At 41.5% G+C, this 19,590-nt stretch overlaps 1 protein-coding gene across 4 annotated transcripts in view; it reads right to left on the reverse strand.

Annotated features, from left to right (window-relative positions):
• Window positions 1–19,590, reverse strand: part of STIM1 (stromal interaction molecule 1) — a 191,202-nt gene that overhangs the window by 52,824 nt on the left and 118,788 nt on the right. For all 4 annotated transcript variants that reach the window (XM_059409699.1, XM_059409690.1, XM_059409719.1 and 1 more), the window contains exon 3: window positions 5,424–5,538. In XM_059409699.1, coding sequence (XP_059265682.1) covers window positions 5,424–5,538 — 115 coding nt within the window. The remainder of the gene's footprint in view (window positions 1–5,423; window positions 5,539–19,590) is intronic.

Genomic DNA, 19,590 nt, shown 5'->3' on the forward strand with positions numbered 1-19,590 from the left:
GCCCGATGCGGGGCTTGATCCCAGGACCCTGGGATCACGTCAGTTCACGACCTGGACTGAAGGGAGAGGCTTTAAACCATGAGCCACCCACGCGCCCCATCTCTTTTAGATACTTGTTTTCCAACAAGAGAAACCCCCCCACTAGTATCAATGCGGTGATTTGACACTGCAGTCATTTTCGGTTTATATTAAATAGCTACTTGAAGTTCTTACTTGTCTCCACATTTAATAAAGGAAACTGAGCATCTCTCACCTATTTCTGTCACCAAGTCCTGAGGATTCTGCCTCTCTCCTGTATTTTATGTGCATCTCCTATGATGCTGCCTTATTTCAACTTCATCTTTTTGAAAGATTTATTCAGTTATAATTGATAATACAATCAGGGTAAATATTGAAAGTGTATGGAATTTTTTTGAGTTTTGACACGTGTATGCAAATGGATATCCTTTATGAGATAGATGTTTTGCAAAGATTTTTCTCCCAGCCTGTGGCTTATCTTTCTGTTGAAGAATGTAAGTTTTAATTTTTCTGCAGGCCAGTTTTTCATTTTGTGCTTTTGTGGATCATCCCTTGGTGCCGTATGTAAGAAATACTTGCCTAACCCACGGTCACACAAGGATTTTCTCCCATGTTCTCCTCTAGAAGTTTTATAGTTGTAGATTTTATGTTTAGGCCCCTGATCTCTTTTGTATTAATTTGAGTATGTTGTGTTTGTATATGTTAAGTGTGGATCTAAGTTCTTTTTTTGTGCTCATGGATGTCTCAATTGTTCTAGAACCATTTGTTGAAAATTCTGTCATTTTCCCACTGCATTGCCTTATACTTTCTATTAAAAATCAGTTGTCCATACAAGTATGGGTTTATTTCTGGACTTTGTATTCTTCTTATTTTTCTTTTTTAAGATTTTATTTATTTATTCATGAGAGACAGAGAGAGAGAGAGGCAGAGGGAGAGGGAGAAGCAGGAGCCTGATGCGGGACTCAATCCCAGGACCCTGGGATCATGACCTGAGATGAGGGCAGATGCTTAACCAGCTGAGCCACCCAGGTGCCCTGGACTTTGTATTCTGATTTGCTCATCTATTTGTCTGTCCTTATGTCAATACCATGCTATTTTGATTACAATAGTCTTATAATAACTCTTTTAGTTAGATAGTGTTCGCCTTCCAACTTTGTTTCCCTTTTTCCAAGTTGTTTTGGCTGTTTGTTCTTGAAGCAACTCATCAGTGACTACATAAAAGCTTGATCAGTTTGACAGAACTGACATCTTAACAATATTGAATTTTCTGATAAATAAGGTACATCTCTCTATTTATTTAGGAGACATACTTTCTCTCAGTAGTATTTTGTAGTTTTCAGTATACAGGTCTTTCATGTCTTTCATTGGATTTATTTCTATTTCTCTCTAAAAGCCTCCTGTTTTGCCAGTGCTGTTCCAGCAGCCTCCTGTGAAAAACCCATCCTACAAAGAATAGTACAGACAGAACTGGAGATCTGTTGAGTTTATGTCATTATTTCCAAATTACTATTTGGAATTATTTCCAAATTATTCCCAGTAGAGAAGAAATATTTTCTAAAGGCAAAGTTCAAAGTCACACTAGAATACTGGGTTTTTTGCTTTTCACTGGAATCATATTATTTAGTTAGAATCCAAGTTGATAGTTTGAGACGTCTTTGATCCACACAATTGGGGAAAGAAATTATTACTTTGTTTGGCTGATAGCATCTTTTGAAATCTCATGTCCAGGAAAGGGGAGAAAAAATAGTAATGATGCACTTTGTTTAGAGGAATGGAAACCGTGTTTTAGAGGAGAATCTTCTTAGGTCAGTGCCTCCCACCACCCCTCTAATGGCACTGTTACTGGTTCTACTGGCTCAAATATGCAAACAATAATTCGGGTTCTCAAAGATTCTACAAAATCTACCTGACCTCCCTTCCTTTAAAGAACTGCCACCCCCCTCCCGCCCCCCCCTCCGCCCTGCCCCCCTCCTGCCCACCTCTCCACAGGGTCTTAGAGGGATTGGAAATTGCTGCACTCCCTCCCAGCCCATACATATTCTCTCACTGCCACTACCCCACATAAGTCTGTGATCCAGACTTTTCCAATCTAATTCTCCCTCCGCCACATCTGACCAGTGAGCAAAGATACTTAGAATACAAATGAATGAAGAAGAGACATCTAAAAGTAGCCAATTAGAAAAGGCCAATCCCCTAGCTCCTGTTGCTGGGACCCCTGGAGTTACACTTTGCGCTCCATTCTTCCCCAGCCCAGTTTGTTCAGCTCTTTCTTACTTAATTTTGTGTAACAAAGAATTTGGTCTTCACGTCAGTCAATTTCTTTCCAAGGTGGTGATAAGAATCCCTCCCTCCGTTATTCATGGTGCCGCCCTTGGATCACACCTGAGTTTGAGCAAATGAGATGACTCTGCAAGGGGGGGGGGGCAGTAACGAGGTGACTAGTGGATTGGGGCTTTGGGGAAGGAGATAGTAGCCCCAAACTTCAGAAAGGACAAAGGGGTGCAGACTGAGGCCCTTCATGGAGCCAGTGATGCAATCAATCATGTATATGTAATAGGAGCACCATAAAAGCTCTGGACACTGAGGCTCAGATGAGCTTTCTGGTCGGCAAACACATTCATGCTTAATGTGCCAGGAGGGTGATAGGTCCTGATGCCAGGGGAAGAGACAGAAGCTCCAAATTCAGGACCCTCCCAGCCTCGCCCTATTGTTCTCATCGTTTGGTTTAATAAAATTGTAATCATAAATACAGCACCTTCCTGAGTTCTGTGAGTCATTTAGCAAATTTATCAAACCAGAGGAGTAGTGGGAACCCATGATTTATAGCCAGTCGGTCAGAGCACAGGTGGCTGGAAACACCCAGAGTTTATGGCTGCTAGGTGGCTTAAGTGACAGCAGTCCTCTTGGGGACTATGCCCTTAACCTGTGAAGTCTGCACTGACTGGGTATTCAGTGAAAGAATCATATTGCACTATTTCATTACACACTCTCTTTGATTCATATTTCTCAGCTGTAAATGGAGGCAATCATAGTATTTCTACTTCAGAGGGTTTTGTGTAAAACGAATGAGTTAATCTATATAAATCACTCTCAACAGTGGCTACCATATATCAAATACTATATAAATATTAAAGTTGCTTTTTAGTTCTTGTTGTTTTTATTACTGAAGTCTAGAACTGGCTAATAATGTAGCAATTATCAGGCTTTTCTGTTAAAATCTAAATAACACTGAGAAAACACTGGCTCCCACCATCAGTCAGAAAATGTTAACAACACTAATCATGTAGATGGTACTGGCACTAGTTGGTGAATGTTCTGCACACAAACGAACACTGCTGATATCTATCTCCTCCAGCAGGACTCAGGCCAGCCGGCTTGTGCCAGCGCCAGAAGATCACGTGCTTTTTGTAGCTCTGGAAATCATCACTCCAGAGATTAGGGGTCTTGTTCTAAATAATGAAGCAAACTGTCCGAGGAATAGTCCACACGAAGATTCTAACTTTTAGCTTGGCATGGCACATACCAGGCATGGTACATTATGAGTGATCATAAAACATACATGTCACCTCGCAGCTTAGCTATGAGCTACCTCCCAGCACACTGGAATGTTTCTCTGCTCCTCAGTAATGGGAACCAACCCTTTAAAACTCACTCCATTGTCTTTCATCTTCCTGTCATTTAGAACATATCTGGAAGTGTTCCAAATAGTTGCTGAATCCAGGAATAAAGTTCTTACCAGAAAACTGTCTTGGCTGCATTTTAGTCTTATGATTTCTTCCCTGTTTCTGCCCTCTCTTGGTCACTTTCCCTTCCCAGCTACTTCTGTGGAGTTTACAGAGAAGGCCAGGAATGCTTTCCCTGCCATCTTCATTCCAAATTCCCACTTAATGAAACCCACTTTTCAAACCCAGGCGCCATGTCCTCATGTAGTTAGAGAAAAAAGAAGAAAACTAAAATTAAACAGAACTAATAGAAGATTTTTCCTGGCAGTGCTGGTATAATTCCAAAAATCATTTCACTGGTTGATCTTGCAACAGTACACAGCCAGAGCTGCTCAGGAGCTATTAAAAAAAAGCCCCCACAAGGAACTCAGCTCCTAAAGATTTCCAGAAAGCTGTCTATATAGCTAACTTACGCTTCTTTTAAATGGATAATCTCATGTTTCCGACCTAAATTATACATGATCCCTTCCAGATCTAAAATTCTATAATCCTAGGTAAGATTAAAACAAAAATAGAAACAGCCTCATTTCCTACCAAAACTGGGTTTCTCTACCACCAGACCAGTACTTCCAACCAGGATGGCATAGAAAGCACTGACTTGGGGACAGGAAGGTCCAGGTCTAAGTCCTGGCTCTGCTATCTACTAAGTACATGAAAACAAACAATCACTTTGTAAATCTGAGCCAAAGGCTCCTCACCTACAAAAGAAGGGGCCCTGGTGGTCACTTAAGTTTAACCCTTCTTAGCCTCAAGACCTCCCTATAAGACCCTGCGAAGAAACTGCCTCCAATCTTGTTAGTATCAAAGAATACTAACCACAGACGAGATGGAGAGGAGACTAAAACCCTGTTTTTTCCTTCTCTGTCAAGCTTCACACAATTAGATATGCTCTTTCACTCAGAGCTCTGAAACAAATGCTTCAGGGGAAAAAAAAAAAATGGTAGTCATGGCTTAACAGTTTTCTGCATCAGAAATAACTCAAGTTTTATTTAATAAGTTCAACAGGAGTCCACAGAACGACATGATGGTTGAAGGCTCCAGGAGCTAATCAGGCTGCACTGACAAGATGCATACAGGGTCCAGAACTAAGAAGTTGAAAGTCCTGTTCAACTCTGAGCTGGTCAAACCACCCCTGCAGGTCTGTGTCCAACTCTAGGAGCTATGATCTAAGACAGTAACAAAAATGTTCACAGGTAGGAAACCAAGACAAGGAGGAGACTGAGAAAACATGTTTCCTTCAAACAACCTGCAAAAGAGAGGACTCAGGGGGAGAATGCATCTTACTTCCAGCCAATCTTTGAATCATCTAGGTCTCAGCAGAGACCAAGTTGAGACCAAGTGGGGAGCTATAAAGGAAGGGGCTGCCTCAAAAAGCCAGCAAGCCCCCTATTTCTGGAGAAGAGCAGAAAGTGGGGTCGGTGGTGAGAAGGCAGGTGGGGACCCAATGGAATTCAATTAAAATTCCAACAAAGAGCAGCTCCAACACCGGAGCACCTTTCACCACTCCCAGCCCGAGGATTAGATTCAGTCTTATTCAGTGACTATATGTAGAACCATTTTAATAACTTGCTCTTACAAAGCATTTTATCCTCATATACTTTTAAAGCCAAGTCCCTGGCCATCTTCTTCTGTCTTCTCTAAACCTTTCCAGCAACAAAGATTGACAACCAAGCTGCCTATTACCTTCTGAAGACTTCCATGCTTTCCACAGGTCCTCCACACTGATGAGCTTATCCTCACCATGGAAGGTGCTGTGTTTCACTGTCGGGTCATGGTAATTGAGGTCTTCCCTCAGGAACTGCAAGGGAAAAGCACACAAGTCACAAGAGATACCTAGGAGCCAGCCCACCGAGATCTCCACACAGGCCATCCAGCTTTCCACAACACAGTCTATCCACCCAATGTACATGTGTACCACGTCACTCATCTGTCCTTCCATGTACCTATGTCCTAGTTGACAACTACACTGCCTCTTCTACTTTGTTGTATGTCTCACTTGAACAAAAATGAGTAAGAGAGTTCTTTCTCATATTTTTGTAATTATGGAAAGAAAGATACTAACTGATAGTTAACCGGAATTCCATACGCTAGAAGAAGGAAGAAGGATAGGGAAAAACAATGAACAATTTGTGATCACTTGTTTATATACTAAGCAATATTCCAAGAACTTCTACAATACTTTTTCATCAAATCCTCTATAACCAATGAATTATCACACCTATTTTACAAACATGAACAATAATAACTCTAAGATAATGCAACTTACCCCAAATCACATTAAATTTAGAGACATTAAATTATTTATGATGGTTTTAAAACGTGTCCACAATTCTATGACAATCCTCCCACCGAAGGTGAATTCCCCTCTCCCTGAATATAGGCTGACATGAGTGACTCATCTTCTAACAAACAGAATGTGGCAGCAGTGATGTCAAATGACTTCCAAGGCTAGGTGAAAAAAGGCAATACAGAGTCTACCTGGCTTTCTCCCTTTTGGGAAACATGCCTTTAGAACCCTGAGTCAACAACTATATACAAAGCCAGGCTACCCAAAAGCCACCACTCTGAAGAGACCATGCGGAAAGACTTACTAGAAACACACAGAGATGTCTCCACAGCCCAGGGATCAGACATATGAGTGACTGAGACTTCAGGTGATTCCTGCCCCCTGCTTTTGAGTCACTGCATCTGAACCCAAGTGGACACAGATGAGCTGTCCCTCCTGAGCCATGACCCGACTACAGGTAAATAACAAAATAAATGTTGTTGCTGTTTAAAGCCATTGACTTTGGGGGAAGTTGGTTATATGGCATTAGATAACTCAAACATTTGCTCAAGGTTACAGCTGATAAGTGATAGATTTGTATTCCAACCCAGGATTTCTGACTTTATTGTCCAAATTTTTCCCCAGCACTGTAGGTGCTGTCCTTTAATTATTGGTATTTCTTTTCATAATATACTCTTACAAGAAAGAAGCAAAAGAAATCGAAGCTTTTAGGAAAAAAATTTTAAAGATTTCATTTATTTATTTGAGAGAGAGAAGGAGGGAGACAGAGCACACATTTGCACAAGGAGGCAGAGCATTGGGCAGAGGGAGAGGGAGAAGCAGGTTCCCTGCTGAGCAGGGAGCCCGATGCAGGGCTTGATCACAGGATCCTAGGATCATGACCTGAGCTGAAGGCAGCCGCTTAACCCAATGAGCCACCTAGGCATCCGTGAGAATTTATTTTTAATAACGATTACACAAGTGATGTGATAAAGAGCCCTGAACAAAAAGATTTTGTCAATTCTTAGAAAAACGAAATATTTTTTGATTTTTTGAATAGTCAGCTTTTTAGGCCATCTGACCTTCGATTCATTTTATGCTGTAAAGCTGTGAATTTTAACATTTTTTTCCCAAGTCGCCACCTTGTTATCCCAACCTCATTCATTAAATTATCTTTTATTCATTTTGAAAAATGCCATTTAGTAATAAATTAAGTCCTTATGTATACTCAAGTATATTTCTAGTCTCTGCATTCTTTTGCACTAAATGACATTTCTATTTTTATACTAGTTGTTGACTATTTTATTATCCCTTTCATCTTATTTTATACTTCAAAAATAATTTCTAATGCCTAGACCTCCTCTTGCCATAGCTCTTATATTTCAGAATATTTCTTGTCAATCTCAGCTGCTTATTTTTCAAAATTAATTTTAGGACAATTTTATTAATTTGTTGAGAGTCTGACTGTTCTCACTGGACACCTAAGTGATGAGATCACTAGACCTTAGATAGCAGACACTGGGACATCTCAGGGAAGACACAGTCACAAGCAGTCTGACATGGCCAGTCTGGAGACAGAAATTCATTCATTCATTTAGTCAGCAGACAGAAGATTTCTAAATACCATGCATAGTTCCAGGCACTAGAAATACAGTAAGTAATAAACAAAACAGATACAAATCTTTATTGTTATTGAGCTAACATCCCCTTATGTAATTCCAATAAAACAAACAAACAAAAAAGGAACAGGGAATGCAGAGTAGTGGTATTCATGGAGAAGGAGTCATTTTAGAGGGGTCACAGAAGGTCTCATTAAGAAGGTAACTTTCAGGGACACCTGGGTGGGTTAGTAGTTAAGTGTCTGCCTTTGCCGCAGGTCATGACCCCAGGGTCCTGGGATTGAGTCCCACATTAGGTTCCCCACTCAGCAGGAAGCCTGTTTCTCCCTCTCCCACTTCCCCTACTTGTATTCCCTTTCTAGCTGTGCCTCTGTCTGTCAAATAAGTAAATAAAATCTTAAAAAAAAAAAAAAAGAAGGTAACTTTCAAGCATATATCTGAAGAAGATGTTGGAGAAAGGCAAGCAGAATAACTGGGAGAAGACTATCCAAAGCACAGGGAATAGCATATGCAAAGGCCCTGAGGCAAGAACAAGCTCAGTATGTTCAAGGAATAGCAAGAGGCCAGTGTGGCTAAAGAGAAATGAGAGGTAGTGACTAGTAGAAGATGAACTAGGGAAGCACCAGAGGTCCAGATCCTAAGCACCCATGTAGGCCATTATAAGGACTTAGACTTTGACTCTGAGAGGGAAGCTATTAGAGGAATTTGAACAGAGATGCAACGTGATCACATTTATATATACATTTTAAAATTTATTTCTTTATTCCAGAGAGAGAGAACGAGCTGGGGGCGGGGGGTGGAGGGAGAGAGGGAATCTCAAGCAGACTACCTGCTGAGCATGGAGCCTGACTTGGGGCTTGCTCCCACAACCATGAGATCACCATCTGAGCTGACACCAAGAGTCCAATGCTTAATCAACTGCAACACCCAGGTGCCCCTACATTTATGTATTTTTTAAAGACTGTTCTAATGGGTATTAATGAGGGCACATGTGGTAAGGAGCACTGGGTTTTATATGCAACTAATGAACCACTACATCAAAAACTAATCATGTACTGTATGTTGCTAATTGAACATAATTTTAAAAATAAAATAAAATAAATGAAAGACTTGTAAATACTGTGCGGGGGAGCAGCCTATAGGAGGACAAGGGTAGGTGCAAGGAAACCAGTTTGGTAGCTATTACAATAATCCAGCTCGAAATGAGGAAGTAGTGTGGACGTAATGGAAAGTTGTCGGGATTTACAAATGTTTTAAAGAGATCAAACCTGTAACCCTCCAATTACAGATATAGGTATACCCTGTGTTGGTTCTCTTGGGCTCTAACACAGACCCTCTTAACCTAAGACTAGAGAAACACACATGATATGCAGGCCTAAGGAGCAGAAATGCCAAAATCTCCAAGAAAAAGGAGATTTTTCTGTCATTCCCAGCTAACTTTAGGAAACTATCTGACAACACATACCAGCTGCTTATTGGGAACCAATAAGAAATAAACTGCTTTTCATAGGCAAGTCTGATCACTGAGGTACAGGGAGAGCAGAGAAACTCATGGGAAGAAAGTACAAGGAGGACCTGCACGGGGCTCATGCACAGGTTCCATCCGCACCACAGAGTAGGAGTGGGAGCAGAAAACAAGGCCAGCGAGAAGATGTGCCAAATGAGGAATGTGGGCTGACAGAAGCTACACCTGAAGGAAGGGCCTGAAGCTGAGGGGAACCTCGTTTGAGAACAAAGAAGTGGGATGCACCAATCAGACCTTAAGAGGATGAGAAGCAGTATACTATAAATAGAAAGGGTGCACAACTTAGAGAAACAGACCCCTTCCTTCCTGTATGACTTTTGGGCAAGCGATTCGGCCTCTCTGACCCAGTTTCCCTCTCAGAATGAGAACTAGGCGTCCCTCTCATCTAAGTGTGCTAAGGAATAAATGAGGCATGCTTGTAGAAGTCACAAGCTGCCTTTGCACCTATCTTTTAAAGGTCCATAGAGCATTTTCTAAATTGAACCCATATTTAAAAATCAGATTTCAGGGCGCCTGGGTGGCTCAGTTGGTTAAGTGACTGCCTTTGGCTCAGGTCATGATCCTGGAGTCCCAGGATTGAGTCCCACATCAGGCTACCTGCTCAGCAGGGAGTCTGCTTCTCCTGATGACCTCTCTCCTCATGCTGTCTCTCTCTCATTAATAAATAAATAAAATCTTTTTTAAAAAATCAAATTTCATACCAAGAAAATCCAGCTTTTCAGGTTATCTTTTTTTTTTTTTTTTTTAAGATTTTATTTTTCAGTAATCTCTAAACACAACATGGGGCATGAACTCACAACCCTGAGATCAAGAGTCCCATGCTCCAACAACTGAGCCAGCCAGGCATCTGCAAGCTATCTTTTTTTTTTTTTTAAATCTAAAGATCTAGACACTGAACTCCTGGATCTTAAGGGCTTAAGGGCTGCAACTTGATTGGAAAAGAAATGGTGGCTCAGGGACTTGTCAAGAGCTGGCGTCAGCATGGAAAGCTCCTTATTTTCTTTTTTCAAGATTATTTATTTATTTATTTATTTGACAGATAGAGAGAGATCACTAGTAGGCAGAAAGGCAGGCAAAGAGAGAGAGGGAAGCAGGCTCCCTGCTGAGCAGAGAGATTGATGTGCGGCTGGATCCCAGACCCTGAGCCCAAGGCAGAGGCCCAACCCACTGAGCCACCAAGGCGCCCCACTCCTTATTTTCATATAGGTTGCCCATTACAAATTAACTTCAAAATGCATCATTTTCTGAAGATGTTGTTATTCACATTTTACTTAAAGCTAAGAAAAAAATCAATTGTCCATATCAAAGGACATGATGTCCATGTTGTCATCTAGAGCGGCTTGGAGGTGGGGGAGTGGGTGTTGATGAAGGTCATGAGGGCCTCCACCCCCACCCCCAGGGCTCCACTCCTGACTTTGCAGAGGGAGCTGGCAACAATGTGCCAGAGCTGAGCGTCAGCTGCCCCCTTCTGAAGAGCCATGTGCTCTCTGGGCTGAGGGCAGAGAGCTCGTGATGCCTGATGCCCACAGAAGCACTCTGTTACATTGTAAAGCACAAATCAAATGTTAGCGGTTGTTATTATTGGCAGGCAGGTGAGATACGGATGTGAAAGCAAAAGAAAAACCTTCTTCATCAAAGATGGTTCCTCTGCGCCTTGTAGACCCTCACCAGTGTTTCGGTCTATCTCCCCAGTCAAACCATATTGGCTCTGATGGAGGTCCCAGGGATCCAGTCATCAAGACAGCAGACAAGAATGCTATACCAAACTTGAACTCTGACGTCCAAGGTGCCTGGGGTAGGCACTGCCATATACCACTCTGAACACTGCCCCCATCCAGCTAATAGCTAAGGTCTGAAGACAAAGTTTAAAAGCAACAAAAAGCAAAACCCAAACCAAACCAAAGAGGCAACTTTTGGCCCCTACAACAAAGATTTACTATTTCAGACTCAGAGCAAGTAGTAGCTCTTCTCTCAGGAAGGTCTGAGAAGGCTCCCTAAAAGTCTTGCCTTACCATGGGGAATGCAGCACTGGCTACAGCCACAGCTCAGTAGCTCTCCGAAGAGCAGGGACCAGCTGTCACGAGGTATATTTAGCTCTATGAGCTCAGAAAAGTGATCTTCCTGGTGGTGGCGCAAAGAATGCAATCCCATCCCTAGCCCGGGTGAAGCAGTAATGAGATGTGGGTGAGGACAGACAGAGAGGAAACATCTCTCTAGAATCCTCAACAAAACAGGCACAGCCAGCCTCAGTGGTGAACAGAAATCACAGATTGAAAGCTGGAAGAGCAGAGCGCCCCTGGGTACAGGGATCCGGGCAGAGCTCCTGGGTGTTTCCTTAGAAAATTACTCCTTCCTCCCATTTCCAACTGTATTCCCAACTACTCACCCTCCCTCCCAAACCAAACCACAGCACCCCCACTCCCACTCAGCCCCTTCCTCATACCTCCACACTATTTAGAACACAAAAGATACACATCCCAGATCTAAGACGCTTCCCAACTCTTGTTCACCTCTTCGACATCTAACAAGGACCCATGTTTTAGCTACAAGAGCTCTAAATGCCATTTGTACAAAGTGCTGGGACTTGGATGTCTCATAGGGGAAGTATCTGTCCACAGTGACATCAGAAGCTATTGCTGAGGGCACCGAGAGGACAGTCATTTCTCACTCACCTCTGTGCATCTAGTCCCACTTCTGCCACTCCATCTACCACATTAGTCACCAGAATGACCTTTGTAAAGTACAAATCTGTAAACTATACGAATGTACCTACTTAAACTCTCATGGCTCCTTATCACCTACAGAATAATGCCCTAGCTTCTTGACCTTATTTGCAAGGCCTTTTACAATCTGGTCATAGACTAACTCTCCAGGCAGCCGTTCTCCCTCCTTACCAGATAGATACCCAGAGTCCAGACCAAGGGTCAAGAAACTATGGCCATGGACCAAATCCAGCTTGCTGCTGCTGCTTACAAATAAAGCTTTACTGAAACATAGTCGCAGTCATTTGTTTAGGTACTATCCATAGCTACTTTCATGTTACAAAGGCAGAGTTGAGTTATTGTGACAGAGACTATATGGCCAACAAAGCCTAAAATATTGACCATGGGGCACCTGGGTAGCTCAGTGGTTAAGTATCTGCCTTTGGTTCAGGTCATGATCCCAAGGTATTAAGCCCCACATCAGGCTCCCCTCTGTTTGTCTCTCCCCCAACTAGTGCTAGGTCGGTCTCTCTCTCTCTCTCTCTCTCTCTCAAATAAATAAATAAAATCTTTTTTTAAAAAAGTTTTTTTAAAGAAGAAAAAAAGAATAAAAAAGTTCAGCAACATTTGCTCTAGATACATCAAGCCACTTCAGGCTTCTTGAACAAACCATGTTCATCATACCTCTAGGCGTTTATACAAGGTGCTCCATTTAAAATGTTTTCTCCTTCTCTTTATCTGCTAGAGAAAAAGTCACTGCCTCTGTGAAGTTTTCCAGACCTCTCCCAAGCAAGTTAATTGCCCTATTCCATTTGTTCTCTTAGTCCTCAGGGCATACATCTATGACAGTACTTATCCCATTACACTGTAATTACTATTGAATTACCCCCCCTTACTATCTCTAAGCAACTCAAATATAGACACTATATTTTGTCATTATCTCTAACCCGCGTCTTACAAATTCTCTGGAACACCTAAACGAATCAGTAATTTAGCTCCATAAACCCGCTTCCAAGCACAGGCCTGGCACAGAGCAGGGTATGTAGTTATTAAAGAACTGAATGAATGTCTCTCACGCTACAACACCCAGCAGGGGGCCTAGCATACCACAACTAGTCAATGCATCTTATCTCCCCTACACAAAAGGAAGGAAACGGTCCCCAAACTGTCAGCCAATCTAAAATAAAGATATTCAGCTAGGGGCCAGAGGGTTACACTGGCTCGGATCTGGTGTAGCCTAATGGCTTAGAGCCTGATTCTGGAGCCAGGCTGCCTGGATTTGAATCCCGGTTCTAGCACTTACTTTCAGTGTACGATGCATATCATTTGTAAAATGGAGATAACATAGTACAAAACTTCAGAATACCCTCATGTTAAGGGTATTACAAATGAATTAATTCACATGAAGTACTCAGAATAGTGCCTGGCACAAAATAAGTTCCCTGTGTGTGAGTGATGTTCTCTTAAATATGAATATATTTAATGTATTGTAAGAAGAATATAAAGATACTAAGAATGTGCAGTCCTGGAGCTCACTATTCCAGTGATGCTGATCCCTCATATGTAAAGAAGACCCACAGGGGAGGTAAAAGGTAGCTATTTCCTAAGTCATTGCTATATAAAGGCCATGTGCCAAGAGATCAGCAATAGAGATAATTAAGACAAGGTACTTGTAACCTACAGACCTTGAAGGTCTGTTGTATCCTCCTCTATGATTTTTACTTTGAAAGTGTTAACTCCAATTAAAACCAAAATTCTACAACCTTATGCAACACCCTACCTGACTTCTTTGCCACATCAACTGCCACTTTCTCCCATCTCCTGTGATAATGAATTACTTGAAAGTCTCTGAAAGCATCAAGCTCTTCACCAGTCTAATGTCTTTGCATATGCTATTCCCTCACCCAAACACTCTACTTTTTCTCTTGGTCATTCCAGTCATCTCTTTAGACCCAAATTACATGTCAGCAACTCTATGCATGGGCAAAACTAATAGGTAAGTTCTTCTCCTATGACTCCATCCCAGCATTCTCTCATGCTACTGCAGTATCCTCATCCACTGACATGGCTATTTCCACCACTAGAGGAACTTCTTCCAAGGCAGCAACTACACCTTCCCTTTTTCTCCCATATATCTAGCACCTAGCACCCAGCCCCCAGCACATACACAGGTACAGAGAATCCTTCTTAGGCCCAGTCCTTGTCATGGGATCATCCTTGATGTCATGAGACCAATGGGGCACATGATAGAGATTAAATCCTAAAGGAAGCATCTCAAGTTCCAGCCTTCTAGGCACCTGGCCAGAATGGCAAAGACTGGGAAACACTGACATCTCTTGTCATGTAAATTTTTTTTAATAAACATTTTTAAAATATTTTATTTATTTATTTGACAGATAGAGATCTCGAGTAGGCAGAGAAGCAGGCAGAGAGAGAGGAGGAAGCAGGTCCCCCGCTGAGCAAAGAGCCTGATGCAGGGCTCTATCCCAGGACCCTGAGATTATGACCTGAGCCAAAGGCAGAGGCTTTAACCTACTGAGCCACCCAGGTGCCCCTTGTCTTATAAATTTTAAGGACCAAAGTATATAAGCTAGCCAAGTACTACTGGCTAGGGAATCTTTGTCTCATGAAAAAGAGGATAGAAATAGGTCACTAATTTAAAACTATTCCTCTAGAGAAAAGGGATCATCTTCTTAATTGGGGTCAACACTGCCACATCTTTCAGAGAATGAATACACAGCACTGCACAGAATGTATTGTGGGTAAGGATGTTTTCAAAAATTGATGAATCAGCAGGGACTTCTGGCTTGATAGCATGAGAAGCTCCACGGACCCATTATCCAGTGAAACTGACAAGAAAAAATTTTTTAAAACAACTGTTTAAAGTTTCTGGAAATGGTCCTAAAGCATACAGCAAATGAAGAAACATCTGCTTAAGAATATATCCTGAAACTCAGTAAGAACTGTGATAGAGTCTGTAGAACCTGAATTAGTATCTGCTCCCTCTCTCTCTCCCCACTTCCAAATCAGTAAGCCAGGAACTCCACTCTAGACTGGGGCCACCAAGAACACAGGGTTCTCTGACCCCAAGCTCCCAGCTCAAGGGCTATCTGTGTGAGAGGAGCAGTATATCTCCATTTCTCACTCTGCCTCCAGTTACTGTGGCTTAGGCTAAGTTCTAGGTAAGTCCAGCCAAGAAGCAGGCCTCCCTGCTTCTACTCAGCCCCCACTTAAGAAGCAGGGACTTCACCTTGGATGCAAAGCCACTGAGGATCCTGAGGCCCTGACTGCAATTGCCCTGGCTTATAAGACAGCAAATATACTCTGGGAGAGGAAAGCCAAGACAGCCTGAAGCTTCTACCATGCCACCACTGAGTGCTCAGCTCCTAAAGTGGGGTAAAACACTCAAAGAGAAGCACACCATTATCCCCACCTCCAGCTCCAGAACCATGGCTCAGAGATTTTGCCTGGGTGGAGAGCAGGCTTTACAAAGAGTTTTAAACCTCTTCCTAAAGGAAATTATTTTATTTGCAACAGAATGTGAAGAAGTTCAAGACCAAGTGCATTCTCAAAAATAGTGAAGGTAGTGGTAAAAGGCATCTAGGAGGAGACTGGTAGATTCATTAGAGATAAAAGCTAACTGTAGGCTGGAGAATTTGCTGGTGAGAATAGGAGAATGAGCTGGGAAGAGTCCTCCTGGGTTAACAACAAATCTCAAACACTTATCTCAGGAACTATCCTTTCAGAGGAGCCCCAATATGATTGGATCTGTCTGTGGAACACTGTTGAAAACAATAATCAGAAGACTACACTTAACAGCTAAATGTGGCCAGGAAAAGAGAGTCAATGAGGGTCCTACCCAAACCATTGTCATCCAAAAGTGACTATGGACATATCCAAAGCTTTACCCTCTAAGGAACAACAGGAGAGGCTTCACACTGAAGGGAATGGGTGGGAGGGAATGGACCACAAATAAGATCTTGCCAGCCACCAAACAAATGAACAAGCAAACAATAAGCAGCTGAAGGGGTTGAACCAGTACCTAGAGTTGCTACAATATACTATCAGAAACATCCAGTTCCCAACAAAAATATACAAGACATACAGATTAAGAGGCAAATATGACCCACATACCAGAAAAAAAACACAAGCAAAGGAAACTGTGAGAGTAATCAAATATCAGATTTAACAGAAGAAGACTTATTGATTAAAGACATTATATATATGTTCAAATACTAGAGGAATGTGTGATGACAAAGTCACATCAAGTAAAAAATGTCAATAAATATAAATTACCAAAAAGAACCACATGGATTTTGTGAAGTTGAAAAGTACAATAACTAAGAAAAAAGTATAGGTCAGGGGCTCAAACAGGAGAGCTGAACAGGCAGAAGAGAGAACTGACAAACCTGAAGAGAGACTGAAAGAAATTACACAATCTAAAAGAGCAAAAAAAGAATGAAGGAAATGAATTGTCTCAGAGAAATGTGCCATACCATTAAACACATAGGCATAATGGGGGAATCAAAAAAAGACTATAAAGAGAAAGAAGCAGAAAAAAATATTCAAAGAAACAACGGCTGGGAAATTCCCAACTTTATTGAAAAACATTATTCAGAAAGCTCAATAAACTCCAAAAAGGATAGGATAAATGCAAATGGATCCAGAGGTACATCATAGAAAATACTGAAAGCCAGGGATGCCTGGATGGCTTAGTTGGTTAAGGGATTGCTTTAGGCTCAGGTCACGATCCTGGAGTCCCAGGATTGAGTCCACAGCATTGGGCTCCCCTGCTCAGCAGGGAGTCTGCTTCTCCCTCTGACCCTCCCCTTTCTCGTGTTCTCTCTCTCCCTCTCTCATTCTGTCTCTCAAATAAATAACTAAAATCTTTGAAAAAGAAAATAATGAAAGACAAAAGCAAGAAGAAAATCTTGGAAGCAACAAGAGAAAAATGATTTGTCACAAAAAAAGTAAACTTGGGGCACTTGGGTAGCTCAGTGGGTTAACTCTCTGCCTTTGGCTCAGGTCATGATCTCAAGAGTCCTGGGATAGAGCCCCACATCGGGCTCTCTGCTCAGTGGGGAATCTGCTTCCCCCTCTCTCTGCCTGCCTCTCTGCCTACTTGTGATCTCTCTCTCTGTCTATGTCAACAAAATAAATAAAATCTATTTTAAAAATCTTTAAAAAAGAAAAAAGTAAACTCAATAAAATTAAAACAGGTAACCTCTCATCAAAAACAATGGATGCCAAACAGCAGGGAGAGGACATGTTCAAAGTGCTAAGAGAAAGAACTGTCAACCAATAATCTTATATCCAGCAAAACTATCTTTCAAACGTGAAGGCAAAATAAAGATACTTCTAGATAAACACCGAGAAAATTCATTGCTAGCTGACACACCTTACAAAAAACACTAAAGGAAGTTCTCAAGTCTGGTAAGTGACCCTAGATAGTCATTTGAATCCACATGAAAAAATATATCTGCTTCTTTTTAAATAAGATTCACTCATTCACTGAACAGTATTTACTGAATGCCAATACTGAGCCAGGTACTATCCTAGGCGGCTAGAGATTTAGCAGAGATTTAGGATCTGAATAAAACAGATCTCCTGCCCTCATGAACCTCATATTCTAGACAATAAATAATAATCAATGATTAAATGACAGAATCCAGAAGGTGACTGAGTCCTTAAGAGTAAAACAAATTAAAAAGAAGTGATATGTAATGTAGGTCTGTGCCAGAAATGGGGTAGAGTAAGCAGAATTCATTACTAAATAGGGTGGTCTGGGAAAGGTCTCATCGATTAGGAGAAGTTTGAGAAAAGAAAAAATAGGGCGCCTGGGTGGCTCAGTGGGTTAAGCCGCTGCCTTCAGCTCGGGTCATGATCTCAGGGTCCTGGGATCGAGTCCCGCATCGGGCTCTCTGCTCAGCAGGGAGCCTGCTTCCCTCTCTCTCTCTCTGCCTGCCTCTCCATCTACTTGTGATTTCTCTCTGTCAAATAAAAAAAAAAAATCTTTAAAAAAAAAAAAAAAGAAAGAAAGAAAAGAAAAAATATTTGCAAACATGTGGGAATTATCAAAGCAGATATCTGGGAGAAGACTATCCTAGGCAGAGGTAAGAGCTAGAACCATGGCCCAAAGACAGAAACAACAAGATGTGTTTGCAGAACAGCAAGCAGTGTGACTGGAGTGAAAGACCCAGGGAGACTTATGACCTATAATAAATAGGGAAACTGTAATGATAAGGTGAAGCCAGACCACACAGGGCTTTCCTGACTCGTTTGGTCACTCTGGCTTTTGCCCTAAAAGAAAAATGAAGCTATTACAGGATTTTGAGCAGAGGGGTGAAATGATCTGGTTTGCATTTTTTCCTGTAAAACTCGCTAGCTACTACACTGAAAACTGACTGTAGACACAGTGATCTGTGATCTGTGTGAAATGATCAGATTTGGGGTATGTTTTGAAGGTAGAGCCCACTGGATTTATCAGTGGGTGTGAGTATGAAAGGAAATATGAATGATTCAGAGTATTTCAGGGCCAGGCAACTGAAACAATGGAGTTGCCTTCAACCGAGATGAGGAAGCCTGCGAGTATAGCAGGTTTTAGATGAGGTGGTACTTAGAATCCATGTGAAGTATGTTAAGCTTCAGATGTCTTTAAGATTTTTAGAAGAAAACACAAGGGTAAATCTCCATGATGTTGGATTTGACAATGAATTCTTAGATAGGACATCAAAAGCCTGCAGAGCAACAAATATAAATAAACTGGACTTTATCAAAATCAAAAACTTCTGTGCTTCAGAGATCACTATCAAAAAAGTGAGAGGTGAACCTACAAAATGGGAGAAAACATTTGCAACTGACATACCTGATAAGGGACTTGTATCTAAGATATATGAAGAACTTTAACAACTTGATGGTAAAAAGACAAAACAGCCCAATTTAAAAAAACAGGCAAAAAGGCAAAGGATATGAATAAAGACATATGAATGAAAATGAATATGAATAAAAAACAGGCAAAGGATATGAATAAAGCATTTCTCCAAAGAAGATATACAAACAGTCAATAACCACATGAAAAAATGTTTGACATCATTAGTCATGCAAATCAAAACCATAATGAAATATTATTTCACATCCACAAGGATGGCTGTGATTAAAAAAAAAAAACAGATAATAACAAGTGCTGGTGAGGATTTGGAGAAATTGGAATACTCATTCATTGCCAGCACAAATGCAAAATGGTTCAACCACTTTGGAGAACAGTTTGACAGTTCCTCAAACAGGTAAACACAGTGACCATAAGACCCTGTAATGACACTCCAAGGTATATACCCAAGAGAAGTAAAAATGTATGTCCACAAAAACTTGTACATGTCCGTATACAGCAGCATTATTCATAACAGCCCAAAGGTAAAAACATACTAAATGCCCATCAACTGAGGAGAAGAAAAAGGAAAGGTAGTGTGTTCATACAATAGAACAGTCTTCAGCCATAAAATGGAGTGAAATTCTGACACATGCTACCACATGGATGAACCTTGAAAATTGTATGCTAGGTAAAATATGCCAGTCAGATAGGACCACATACTGGGGATCTCCCTTCAGCACAGGGCATTACCCAAGGGTCCGCGAACCATTGCATTGGGCTCTCTACTCAGTGGGGAGCCTGCTTCTCCCTGTCCCTCTGCCTGCCACTCCACCTGGTGCTCTGCCTACTTGTGCTCTCTGTCAAATAAAT

Source organism: Mustela nigripes, chromosome 1, assembly GCF_022355385.1.
Source record: "Mustela nigripes isolate SB6536 chromosome 1, MUSNIG.SB6536, whole genome shotgun sequence".
In the NCBI taxonomy this organism is placed as follows: Eukaryota; Metazoa; Chordata; class Mammalia; order Carnivora; family Mustelidae; genus Mustela; species Mustela nigripes.